The 14240-nt window shown below is 36.3% G+C and overlaps 1 protein-coding gene across 1 annotated transcript in view; it reads right to left on the minus strand.

Annotated features, from left to right (window-relative positions):
- Positions 1-14240, minus strand: part of COL19A1 (collagen type XIX alpha 1 chain) — a 186401-nt gene that overhangs the window by 24814 nt on the left and 147347 nt on the right. Inside the window, exons 15-21 of the mRNA XM_062573096.1 lie at positions 11238-11291; positions 6502-6564; positions 5668-5712; positions 4912-4947; positions 3842-3877; positions 3683-3736; positions 2727-2780 (exon numbers count right to left, since the gene is read on the minus strand). Of these exons, the coding sequence (XP_062429080.1) occupies positions 2727-2780; positions 3683-3736; positions 3842-3877; positions 4912-4947; positions 5668-5712; positions 6502-6564; positions 11238-11291 (342 nt within the window). The remainder of the gene's footprint in view (positions 1-2726; positions 2781-3682; positions 3737-3841; positions 3878-4911; positions 4948-5667; positions 5713-6501; positions 6565-11237; positions 11292-14240) is intronic.

Below are 14240 nucleotides of genomic sequence, written 5' to 3' on the forward strand. Positions count from 1 at the left end.
AATTCATTGCTGATGTTCCCTTACTATGCTGGAACAAATATAGAAAAAATTTCCCATAACTCTTCAATGCTATTCAAAATTTGATTGTATAAAGCATTTTGTTAAGAATTTCCCTACAAAATGACAAAATTTTCTAAACTAAACAGCCGTGTCCATGGATTGTATTTACACATGGAAAATGAACTTTCTGAGAAAAGGCCACAGAAATGCCTATCACTTTTATTTTGCTTTGCAGTGTGAAATGCAGCTTTGTGAGAATTTATTTATGAAGGATGGCAACATTTTTATGTTGGTAGTAGCTGTGTGTTTACCCTCTCTGCTCCACTCTCAACTTAACACAGACAGACAGCTACTTGTTTCACACAGTCATCCAAATTAAAAGCATAAGAAAAAAATGAAATGTAGCTGAATGAAAATATTCTGTTTTCACCAACAGGAAATCATTACAAGAATACAGGGAAATTTAAATTTACTGATTATGGATCAGCCATTGTGTTGCACCCTGGCTCTGTATCTGGCATTGATATAAAATGTATCTTCTTTCCTAAGGACTTTTTTCTCTTTTCTTTTCATTTTTATTTTTCCAGAATCAAGAGTAAAAAGCTTATTAGCAAAGGAAAGAAGTAAGTTTTATCAGCTGGATGGTTTTTTGCTGATGTAAGTGAAAGTAAATTATTTTCAATCTTTCATAATCATGCTGTGTAAGACAAATAACTATAGTTGTTAATACACGTTTCATATTTAGCACATAAAACAGCCCAATAAGCCTGGACCTAAACACTGCATGTTTTTATATACCGGTATTGCAACAACAATGGAAGAAGATAAAGTGTCTGCTCAAAAACATTTTCAGTAAAATTCAAACATTTCCTGGAGCTTGTGAATCTGATTTTGAAATCACATATATATTTTTGAGTGCAAGCATGACTGTGTGTGAATATAAGTCTTCAAGATCACCTATATCTGGGATCTACCTATATTGCATATAATGTTTATTTACTTATTTATTTAAAATGTCACTTGTTCAAAGATCCAGAGCAACAGCAGTTTCAAACCCAACAATTACATACTCAAGTAAACCATAGCAATACAAGGAAAACAGAAATGCAGTGATTTTTTGGGGGGCTATTTGTGTAAATAGGAGCGCTGTGGAAAAGCTTTGCAAGCTGTTGTTACAGAAGACAGGTACACAAGACAAAAAACACATGCGTGGCTCAACTGGGCATGAAAATAAAGTATAAAAACAGCAGATAAGTAACACAGTACAAAATGGTTACACGGAGGTTCAATTATTACTCTTTTTCTGTAAGGAGCAGAACGCTCTGTACTCTGACTTTTGCTTTGCTTATATTCCCGAGAGTTTTAGGAGTAACAGCCTCACTGGCTGTGCTACGTAACACTCAGAACTGTATTTTAACATTAACAAAATAAACAGAATCTTAAAAGTCTGTTCAGATAAGGAGTTTCCTCCTACTGACTATAGTCTCGGAGCATGTGTGAAAGGCCTAAGGCAAAAGAGAGCAGCACCAGCTCCTAGATGCCTCTGCTTGTGGTTATAAGAAAAAAACCCCAAACACCCACACAGCAAAGATTCGAATCCCAGTTCTTTTCAGTTGACTGCTAAACTACAAGGCTAAGGCCAAGCTTGTGATGGTCTACTCCTTTTTAGTCCACTTCTTGGACGAGTGCTCTAACCACTAAGATGGCACGTAAAAACAAGAGAAAGGGAAGGAGAAAGGAAGCCAGGAGGAGAGGGGGAAGGTATCACTGTTGTGCTATTAATGCCAAATTGAGTTTATATGGGGGATTAGGCAGAGTGCACCTCAAAACAGACTAAAATTTGACTATCTCACACTCACTCACTCCCCTGCAAGTGTTATTCTCACTAGGTCTCGACTCCCTTTTCCAGCAGTGAGAGCGCTGCTGGTCCGGGGCAGCCGGGTGGAAAGTCCAGGTGGTTTGTGCTGTGCAGCCTCTCACAGCAGCCACGGTCCCGGCATGTCCCCCGCTGTTTGTCTCCACACGTCCCCCTGATCTCCAGGATCGTCCCCAACTTCCTATTAACTCCCCCCCAACTAATAAAATGGATTATTGCATTCTACTCTGGAACTTAATGTTTTTGATTTTAAGAAAATTATATAAGAGATGAGTCTGGCTCTGAATCTGAGTTTTACTCACAAATTTGACTAAATGATAAAATAATAAACATAATTGTCTATTCTAATCACCTTATTGATATTTACTCTTTTTAAGGGAAGTATATAAATTCAGAATAATTCAAAACTACAGAGAGAAAGAATAGGGAAGGTCATGTGTTTAAATCCTTAGCACATTCTTACTTTCCCTGCTCCTTCTCATCTTCTTCCACATACACTGTCTTTTCCAGTTCACTGTATAACAACATCATTCAAACTGCTAGAGATTCTTTCAGTTTTCACCTGCTTTTGTGAGAGAGGAGGCATTTTGGTAGAGTTAATTATCTGTGAATCATAAAAATTAGCATTAGCATCCTTACTTGCTTGCGCAGATGGTAACACAAGGACAGAAGGAACATAAGCATGTTGCAGCACTCTGTCCCGAGGCACGGCACAGTACAGTGCCTCCAAGGCTGACTTCAGCAGCAACACTCACAAGCAGAACCAGCGATAATTTCTGTGGTACTGCTTCACTGGCTAACTGCTCACACCCTGCACTTCTACAGGCTGGTGAAAATACAAAATACCTACAACTTCCCCCGGCAGTCCCCTGGGTCCAATAGGTCCTGGAGGTCCTTGCAGTCCCTGTGAGATGATATAATACGCACCGGAGACAAAAGTCATTATACCTGTAGCATTTCAGTGTAACGCATTCTAATACACACACACACACACACACACACACACAATTTTGCTCAGTCATTCTCCCTTAATTTTCTAAGAATTAGTCCCATAAATCTCCATATAAAGGAGATCTAAGGGAAAGAGAAGACAAAAGGGGGATGCATCTATACAGTTTGTGACTTCTTTCTGATGATCTAAGAGACTTGGGTGCTATCCTACTACCTCTCAGTATCTGTAGGGAACAGCTGAAGCTGAGATTCATTACTGGAGTCAGAAATGCTGTTCTTGCTTGTGCCTGATGACTGCACCTATTCATCTCCACATGGAGCATGAATAGCTTGCAGTGGAAGGTTACCTTTTTAGTTTCCTTTTCTACCTTTATTCGATAGAATTCCAGAGATCACCTGAACTCCTGAAGAACAAATGGTGCTTCAGTTCAGAGGAAGAAACTATCTTCTTCAAAACAAAGCAGTGACTACTTCAACATTAGCTATCTCACAGGACTAAACACAAGAAATGCTAATGTACCTGCAGTGGTCACTCCTTGCCTCCCGAGGGATAAAGTGGATACACTCAGATATTAGTGCATCTGTGACTGCAAATGGCTGTTTATATTTTTAAGTGACCAAATAAAACTTGAGCTTTGCATAAATTTTCCTTATTGATACTGAAATCAACAATAACTTTAGGAACTAGAAGTAAAATAGCTATGACATTTGCACAAAGCATCGATATAAACTATTGCTGTCTCTGCCCTTTAGTGGTAGCTAAAGAGTTGAAAGCATTCAGAGCCCTCCTGTATTACAACAAATGAAGATGACTACAACTGCTATATTAATTCCACAAAAACACCTTTCACATACCTTTGATCCTGGATTTCCCATGAGACCAGGTGGTCCAGGGTCTCCTGTTTCACCCTATTGATATTATTTAAGAAAAAATCCAAACTTACTGTCACATCTTCGACTACCAGCTATGCGCACCAGCAATGTACACAGTGTGTACAAGTAAAAAAAAAATACCTTATTTCCTTTTGATCCCTGCACTCCAATTTCTCCCTGAAAATAGAAGATATGACCATAAGAAGTTGAAACTTAAAGTAAAATCAGCTAAGAGTTTAATTCACTATCTTAAAATATTATCACATACCTCACAAATTTAACAAATTCTGAAAAAAATCTTAAAAATTGCTAATGCCTTGTAGAAACTTTGAAAGGCATTCCTAGTTCTAAATAATTCTATTATCATTTTTTTTCCTAGTGTTTCCCAGAACATTTGCAAGCAAACAACTTACTTGCCTTAGAGCTTCTCCAGTCCAAAGCTTACTCTTCCCCAATAAATCACTACTCTATTGGTGAGATAGTATTCATCTCCAACACAACACATTACTGCAGTATGCCTTATTTTGGATATAATAACATGACTATCACAAGTATCTAAGCAACCTTCACTTGTGTATTAAACAACATTACTAGCTTCTGTCATATTCCATAAGAGAGGACAATAATTAATTAAAAATAAGCAACACAAGTAAATAGACTTTTAGAGAATGTGTGTTCTGAAGAATTTCTCTAAAATAAAGAAAAATTATGCACACACAAAATGGTTATAAAAAAACTGCCTGTGAACTTTTTTTTGGAGCTTCCCAAAGTGATGGTTGTATATATCTGTTGCATATTTGAACTGATATACCCTCCTGTTAAATGCTGCATTGTGAAAGTTGAAAGAACAGTTAAAATAGTATATCCATTCCACATAAAATTCTGTGAAACAAATGAAAGACAGAAATAACCATCAAGAGAAAAAACAATGTTAGTAACTGACTAAACTCAATTCTGGGACAAGAAGTAATCTATCCGTCCTAATAGAAATGCTGAAGAACAGGACACTGTGCCCACATCTCCGATTTTTGCTTATAACTATGTGAATTTGATGCATCTATAAGAGAAGGAGACAATAAATATGTTATCCTACATAATCACTGAACCTAATGAAAGTATGCAAAGAAAAAGAACACAGCAGGAACACAGCATGAAAAACAGATCACACATAGATTATTCATATCCTCAATTCAAAACTTAACTATACTTACTGGATCTCCCTTGTCCCCTTTTTCAGAAGGTTCTCCCTAGGGAAACACACAGAAGATGTTAACACTCATATAGGTCATAGGGTTACTTCAAATGATAAATAATACATATCTCTATTTTTGCTGAACAACCCCTGAAATAACTGGTTTTATACCTAAATAAAATACAAATATGTGGATTATGAAAATTCACTCGAGGGATAATGTTAATTTGATTAGAAGAGTATGAATACACAGAGAAAACATAATTCTGCCATGCTTGAACTCGAAAGAGAGTGACAACTAGTTTAAGCATGTAAAAACCTGACATATTCTTAGACATAAGAGCTTTGTACTAAGAGAGTAAGGAAGGTTTCTTCTTGTATGAAAACTACTTATGTGCTTGATATCACCAAAGAAACCAGCTGGAAGTCTAACATAGCTGTAGAGCAAAAAATGTCCACTATTCAGTAGAAGAAGAGCTGGGCATGTCACATATTTCCAGAAAAATGGAACACATTTATCTTCCCCAGTAGCGTCCTCTCCTCCCATCCTCCCTAATCTTTCTGGAAAAATCGAGAAAATAATGAATCAATAAAGTTTATTTATGATTTTTTTTAAAACTATTTTTTTCATACAGATATTTGAGTATCATACTCATGAAGATCACGCATATATTTTTTTCTTGACCTGGAGTATATTTTCTGTATTATTCATAATCAGTACATTCAGCCATCTTCTAGCACTACATATTAGCAAAGAAATAAGAAATTATTTTACCTTTTCTCCTTTTGCACCAGTCATTCCCACTTCTCCTTTTTCACCCTTTTAACAAAACAAAGTATATTTACAACCTTTTTTTATTCTGACAAATGGAAAGAAACTCTTCCTCTCCTTCAGCTGCCCTTTGTTTTATATAGGGCACAAAATCTTAACTTTTATTGCAATGGAAATTTGAGATTCAAATATCTCCAAATTAATTTAAATGATTGTTTTCTACAGAAGATTTTCAGGCTTCTCCATTAAAAAATATTGGCAATTCTATCACATATTTGGGAGGGCTTGTTTTTTTTCTCCCAATTTAAAAAGCATCCAGTTGTCAAAAATTCATTCCACTGTTTAAATAGAGCAGATACCTAGAAACAATACACTGTCAAAAGGCCTGGATTCAGAATTTGACCTCTATGTATTTTTTATTGGTGACTATAAATATGTTTGGTATAACAAGTGCCTATGTACAGAGAAATCACTTTGAACATTCATTATTTACTATTAAAAATATTTTTTGGATTTCAACTTTTCCAGAGACTTTTGTCCCTAACCGGCAGCCCATCCCAGCTGACTTTTCCCCAGACAGCGTTACAGAAACTACAGGAATTTCTCCTGCGCTCTCCCTCTCTGGCTAGCACAGACGGGCTGGCACGCGGCACCTGCAGGCTGGCACAACGAGCTGGATATTGGGCTACAGAGATCAAAGAGGCAGTCACGTCTAAACACTGCTGTTCCTTCAGACAACGTTGTACTAAATCGGATAAATGGTACTATTATAAAGGTGGCAGAGACAGGTTATGGAGGTGCTTTGAGATTTCTCCAAATTTTATCCAAAATACTTACGGCTTCTCCCTTCTGGCCTTTAAGTCCAGGAGTGCCTAGTAATCCTAGCTGTCTTGTATCACTCTGGGAAGGAACAGTGTAACAAAGATCAGAAAACAGAACACACCACCACACATTTACCATGTAGCTACCATAACAATGTCATGTAATTTACCAGTATGCAAAATCGAAAGTCCTGATTTGCTATTAGAAAATGGTATTATATTCCTCTGCAGAACATGCAAGTAATGTATTGCAGCAATGATCTGTCATGCATTCATATTCCATTCACACGAGTGGAAGATATATAAAAGCATGTAAGGGAAAAATATCTATGCTGAATGCTGCTACGTGAATCTGCGAATTTTTTTCCTCTTAAGTCATTGCAAAGAACATATTCTTATGCTCAATATTGCAGCACATTTCTCAAGTATGTTAGAAAAGAACCTCCTCATTTCTTTCACATGTAAAAAGGCAAGGGCACCTCATTTTATTTTTCAGCAACATAAAGAACATGAAATAGCATTAACATAATTCTAGTATAGCAGTGAGACAGAAAGAGCTAGAATGAGAATGATCAACAGGCTGTTCAGAGAACACAGATTTAAGGAAAAGGGATTCAGGTTGTAAGCTTGCTGAGATACTACTGCACTGCATCTATTTACTCTTCTGCACCAGGTAAATACACAGTAAAACAGAAAGCAAAAGGTTTCCTGCTCTCAGAGGCAGACTCAGGGCAATACTGCATAAGGGGAACATCTTCTTTAATAACAATAGAAAAATAACAGCAAAAAATAGTTCAAGCAGCCAATGGCCTTGAAAAATGACCTTGAGCCTAAGGAGTCTGAGTGCCAGGACATCTGTCACTGGTCTAAATGGGAACAGTAAATAAGTCAATTCACATTGCTATGCTCCAGTTTCCTTATCTGTAAAAGGAGAAAATGTCACAATGAATAAAAGTGGCTTTAAACTTGGTTAATATTAAAGGAATTGATAGTTGAATATAACCTAAATAAAATTCCTAATTATTTTATAAATGTTAGTATCTTGAAGGACCTTCTTCATTTTTTAGGGACCAAAACACAGTCCCTACCCCTAATTATGAAGATCAGCTCCAGAGACAGAGGCAGGGAACCTGGATCCTGCTGAGCAAGAGCTGACTACCACTCACTAGAAAACACTCTAGATGTCTGCAATGATATGATGAGTATACTGTAAGTTCTGCTTTATTCTGTTGAGTTGTGCATTTACTTTGGATATATTAAAAATATAACCCATGGGTATTAGACCAAGTAACTATTTTTTATAGGTCTTTATGAAAAAATGTAAGAAAATTATGCCAGAGAAAAAAGTGCGAGGAAAGTAATATTTGATTTTTGAAGAAACTAATATTTTTGAAAAGTATCCTGAGCAGTTTGTGATGTAGTTTCTGTTGTTTTGTGTTGTGGTTTAATTTATATTTTTAGGTGTGGGAGATCATTTTAGATTAAAGATATTTGACTGAAGTGGCCATGTATGTATGTATATTAAAGACGAGTAAAAATTGTGTAGCAAGGGTCCCCAAGATTACAAGCACAAGGTAACAACAGAGGCCTTGAAAGCCTAGGCAAAGGATGGTAACACAGGCCCCTGACTGTATAAACACAAGTCAAGAGTTGTCATTTACTGGTCACCAAAAGGATGTAACCTAGGGTGCAGGACAGAACCAGTTTTGCGGCTGGACAAAGACAACAAAATGAATGTATCCAGCACATGCAAAGCATCTCATTTGTGGTGAAAAACAAAAGACATAATAAGAAGGCATATGAAAATAGTCACACACCTCAAACAGGAACAGGGATAAAGGAAGAACGGAGAGCGGAGATGCTCCAGCACCGTCTCCTACCCCATTAAGGATCAATGCCACTACTTATCTCTATATCTACCTCCATCTATATCTAAGGGAGCAGGTTCCTCCATCTTCAGGAGAGAAAGAGGGCTGTTCTTGACTGGCCATTCACCATAATTTGCTACTGAAATTCATCACTAATATTTACAATATTCTTACCGGGGTTAAGCAAACTAGATTTTTGAAGAGCTGCACTCCAGGCTCTTCACATGATAAGGTGACTGATACAGGGACAAAGAAAGTTTCGTTGCAACAAATCAGATAAATACGTTCTGCAGTCATGACAACTCATTGATACCATACAGAAATCAGAAGAATTGCAAAAGGCTTAAGCACAGAATAAGCTGCAAAGGAACGAAGAAATGACAGAAAAGAGATGTTACTAAATTACAGTGTGTCACTTCCTACTGACCCCCTACCTTTCTTGGTAGCAATGTGTGTCATGATTCCTAGAAATGCCAGTGTAAAGAAGCCCTACAAAAATCCTCAGAGAAATCTGATATTAACATTTCTCTAGCAATAAAGATCTGGTCACAGTTTAAACACTTAAAAAAAAAGAAAGATATTGTGAGATCCTTGAACATATGCATTAAACATCGGAAAATGACAGGACCATTTCCTGTACTGTAAGGAATCTCAAAAGCCTCAGAGTATCACTGAAATATCATATTAAAGGTGTTTTTAATCTTGAAGCACACTGCAAATTACATATTGAAAAATGAAAGATTTTTTGGTACCTCCAGGGTGCAGGGAACAAAATAAGCACTTATCCTACTACAAAACAGTGTGAAAAAAGGGGAAATTTAATGATGCATGCATCTGCCTTGACAAATAACAGTTTTATGGAAAAACAGACAATCTCTTTTATCTAGAGAGGTTCCCACTCCCCTCATAAACTGTACATAACCTAATTCATATGCTGCTGCAATTGAAGGCATAAGTTGACTCTAGTGAGATCTGAACATGTGGTTCCAGAAAATCTGGGAAAATCCTGCTTAAAATCTGCTACTTGAAGCAGTAAGCCATCTCCTCTCATCTGAAACAAAACCTTTACAATTCCCTGTTGAACAGTTACTTGCTAATGACAAAGTCATTAAAATCTTCAAAGTGGACAGCTGACGGAAGAAAAAAGCCGATGAGCTGCAAAGGATGTAAAAATGATTAATTTATAGAAACAGAGCAGCTGGTCTACATTTTGTCAGAAGATTTTTCATTAGGAAATATAACACACCTTAGGATCTTTTAGAGCTTTACAATTGTAAGAAATGTGATTCTTAGAGACAGATGCTTGCCAGCTCCTGAACAACACCGCTGTTTGTATTTCTTGTTGTAGACCTAACCCTAAAAGGGTTAATGACCCCCTTTAAATAGGCAGAAAAAAGATTAATAGCCCAGAAGCAGGGAATGAGTTACAATAAATATGATATATATAAAGAAAACCAGACTGGTAGCAGTGAAAGCTGCTTTCGGGGAGAAAGAGAAACTTGAAGAATATAGAAGGTACAAATACACAATATATACAACTTCAACACGTACAGGTGAAAAGGCACACCAAACACAACAACTACATCTCCAGGTAGGAAAATGTCCCTGTTGAGGACAGCATACAAATCTGTGCTTAACTCCTAACACAGCTAACGCATTATAAATGCATTTTCTAAGGTGATATACTGATTTGGGAAGGATTAAGTATCAGATATATCAGGGAAATCATTCCAGTGATAAAAGTAACTTGAAAGATATGCTTGACAGAAACCTGATTCTAAAATCTTTATTCAGAATAGAGATTTTAATACTCATCTGGGTGTCACATAAGAAAAATGGACTAAATTCACCTGCTCTTTATAGTTATGCACTTTAACAGTAAAAGAGATGTCAAATATCCACCAGAATTGACTTGTGATATAAAGCATGAAACACAGTAACCTTTGTATTAAGCAAATATTCCTGCAATAATGTTTAGTTTGTCTTTGAATGAAGTATGATTTTCTATTCAGATCACATTTTTTTTTCACTCACTGTAGCATCAATTAAGAAAGCTTGGGAGATCTTTGAATCATTATGCCTTACAATGGCTGACATTACAATGATTTGAATAAATGATTTGAAAAATCTGTGGTAAGAATTTAAAGGAGAGAATGGTAGTGCTGTCCATGGAATACTATCACATGCATTTTTAACTTGTTTCTAGGAAGTGTTGCAAAAAAGTGCTGCAGGATGTTATAGAATTAAGACAATATTTATATTAGTCCATAATATAAGTGTAAGGACAATTCTTGTAAACTCTAGCAGTTTTTTTTATCTTGTACCTCTCATCTTTCTATTCTACTTGCAGGATCATGATAGGTTAGGTTAGAAAGAAGAAACATCAAGTGCAGTTTAGAGTGATTGAGTTTAGAAAAGGGGATCCAGTACCTTGTCCTAACAACTAGGTTGTCCAATCTTTTGAGATCTGGCAGGAAAGAACATGGGAGTAGAGTTTGCAGGGGAGGTAAGACAAATGCAGCAGGATGGGCGATGCAGTAGGGGTGTGACAGGTATGGCCTGGGCCTAAACAGGCATGCAGAAAGAGAGAAGGCTATACCTTTTGGCCAGATGAAGAATTTGCTATATGGTTTGCAGGGACTGAAACTGCAGCCATTCACAGAATCACAGAATGGTTGAGGCTGGAAGGGACCTCTGGAGATTGTCTAGTCCAACCCCCCTGCTTGAGCAGGGTCATAGAACATGTCGCACAGGATGGTGTCCAGGCGGGTTTTGAACATTCCAGAGAAGGAGACTTCACAACCTCTTTGACAACCATTCCTATCGTAGATACTTCTTAAACATAAACACACACACACACGTACACCAAATCAAATCTCCATACCTCATTATAATGCTTGTTCAAGGACTCCAGAATTTCTTTTAGCCCAGAAGGACCCTATATTGAAAAACATGCAGTAAAAGGTCATTTTAACTTAAATAATGCTTATGCCTACATACCTGGATTCAAACTGCACTAGTCATTTAAAGGGTTTTAGATTGTTCTTTGATCGTAAGTTCATTTTATCTGTATTTCTAGGTACACAGAAGAAGCACAATCAGTTTCAAAATCCCTGGGCTTTTAAACTCAGCAACTTCTTTCAAAGTAAGTCAGTCAGAAAGAGACAGTAAAGATGGCATTTATATTGATTTCAATATGAATCTGTTCTGGTATGATTAGAATCTTTGTTTTGCGGTATTTAGAACTTCTTTTCACTAACTGAAAGCACTAGTTTTGATATAGAAGCATCTATTAGTGCCAGTAAACAGTTAGATTTTTAACTTAGAGTACAGAAAGTGAAACTGAGGACTGCCAGAAATCTTTGAATGACTACCTTTCCACTTTTTATTTGTCATACCAATTTACACTTATAAAATGCCTTTCACGAAGATCTTCAGAAAAGGAGAATAAACTTACTCAAATCTAGGCCTAGAATGGACCCAGATTAAAAAAAAAAAATTACTTGAAGAAAACAAAACATGCTTAAACGTATTCTGCACTAAATCAGGCCTTCAATGAGATTTTCAAGTGCTGTAAAACAGAGCATAATACAAAAAGTTGAGTACTTCTTACGAAATTAAACTTAAGTAAAATTAAAATTCACATAGTTTCTCTCTGAAAGTGGAAATTTGCATGTCATGCAATAAGAAACATCTGACTACATTAATAAAATATAAATGTACTGGTCTGGATGAGCTGCATTTAACATAAGTAAGGCATAATGACAGCTCTCCTCTTTTTCTACAGCACTTTACAGTTACAGATAATTTACAGCAGTTTGTAGCTTTTGTATTAGTAGGAAAAGAGTAGCCAGCAAATATGGTCACTAATGATTGCTGAAGCTGAATAAAGAATATGAAGCTGAATTCCCTTCAGTTTGGAAAAGGGGTTGTTCCTCAAATAAATGGAGTTCATTTATTAGCCAGACATTGTATAGTTCAAAGAGCCTGTAACCAAAGATACCTCCATATGATATTTCTTTTCTGAGGTGTTGTATTGGGAAAGTACCATCATACTACGTCAGCAGCTAGATGAAAAACCTCTAGTTTTTCCAGCAGTAATTCTAATTCAAGTCACTGAATTCTTCCTTTTGAACAAATACCGAACTGACACCCCAGTACAGTGTGAGATATCTTTCTGGAGATGTTATCTTGGAATAAAACATCAAGAAGAGGCTTTGAACACTTCTGGTTACTTAAAGTCTTTTTGATGGAAGGAATATAATTAAAGTATCTGGCTGAATTTCAATTAGAAATACTGTATTCTGTCTATGTAAATATTTACTCTGTAACTTTAGACATTTTCACATCAGGTACTAAAAGTTTGGGTGAAATTTTGGGTAGACACTCCTGAAGTAAAATTTTGCGCAAGTAAATGTCAGCAATGAGTGAAATATAAACTTTTCTATTTTATCACATATTTTAATTTTGCATAATGTCTTTGTTAAGTGTTTTCAAAGCCTTTAAGACTTTTCAAAGCCTTTAAGACTTTATACATTTTAAATACATATTATACTTACTATACTTACTATTGAAATATTGGGATGCTATCACAACAGGAAAGCAGCTTTTCAGAATAATAATCTAGGGAAAATTTCTTCCATGCTAACTGACTTATAAGACACAAGGATTGAAGAATGAAAATAACTTCTCACCTATCACAGAAATAGGTCAATGTGAAAATATGATTATTTTCAACTGGATTAGCCTTTGGAGCAACGCTTTTCAGAACCAGAACCCCTGTCAAAATCAAAGTAGTGGAGCACTAAGACTCCAAAATATTCCTAAAAATATTCAGAAGCCTTCTAACCATTATTTCACCTGGGGATCCAAGGAAAATGCTGAAATATTACCTATTCATCTGAGTAAATATAAGCTAAATAACCAATCGCTGTATTTTTCAAAGGATCTCAAGTGTTTGTTTTACTATGTCAGAGATGCTATTGTATGAAACACCACACAATTCAGGAAACAAGAAAATTAAGGGATCTACTTGGCTGCAATAGTTTTGTCACATATAGCATTCTTCCTATCTGAGAATTCCAGGTTTTAATATGTAAAGAGGAGGCTGCTTTGAACTGAATGTGACAGACAGTCTTTGTTAAGTGATGCTTTTGCATCACGGTACCAGTTGTTAAGATCCTAACGATGTAGTGAAGGATTTGTGAAAGCGGTGTGATTCAACTCTGGGAAAATAATAGCTCTCAGGAGTAAGGGAACTCTGACTGTGATTGGAAAGACAAAGGACACTGTTACCATGCTGAAATTAAAACAACTGATTTCAGAAAATCATTATTCTCATGAGGACACAGGTTGATAATGGTTTAGAAAGAGCCAACCTTACACAAGGAAGACTATGCCTTAGAGATCTTACACTATCACAGATTTTTTAATACATTATTGGGTAGACAATTAGTAGCAAGAAACATCATTGAACAAGACAGAAGAGGGAGCAAGAGAGACAGCAGATGGTTTCAAAACATGTGACTTGTAACTTACTCTTCTCCAGCACATTCTTTGAGGAGAAAAAAAGGTTCATTTTTTTCAAAACATACAATTCCTGCACATATGACCAGGAGTTAAGAGTCACAAGCTCTGCTACCTAAGTCCCAGTAGCAGCAGAGTCAGCAAGCTACTCTGATGAATTGCTATTACAAGTTTCAGAATTGCCACAATATTAAGTAATTGAGTAAAGAGGATGCTACTAGTTCAGCGATTTGGTTTGCATGACAAAATGAGGTGGCTAACATCCTGAGGGTAGTATTATTTAGCTCCTACGCAATCACATTTTGAAGCATTTTGACAAAGCTTTTAAATGAGATAAATCTAGAACGGCAAAAGAGTGTGC

This window comes from Rhea pennata, chromosome 3 (assembly GCF_028389875.1).
Source record: "Rhea pennata isolate bPtePen1 chromosome 3, bPtePen1.pri, whole genome shotgun sequence".
Lineage (NCBI taxonomy): Eukaryota > Metazoa > Chordata > Aves > Rheiformes > Rheidae > Rhea > Rhea pennata.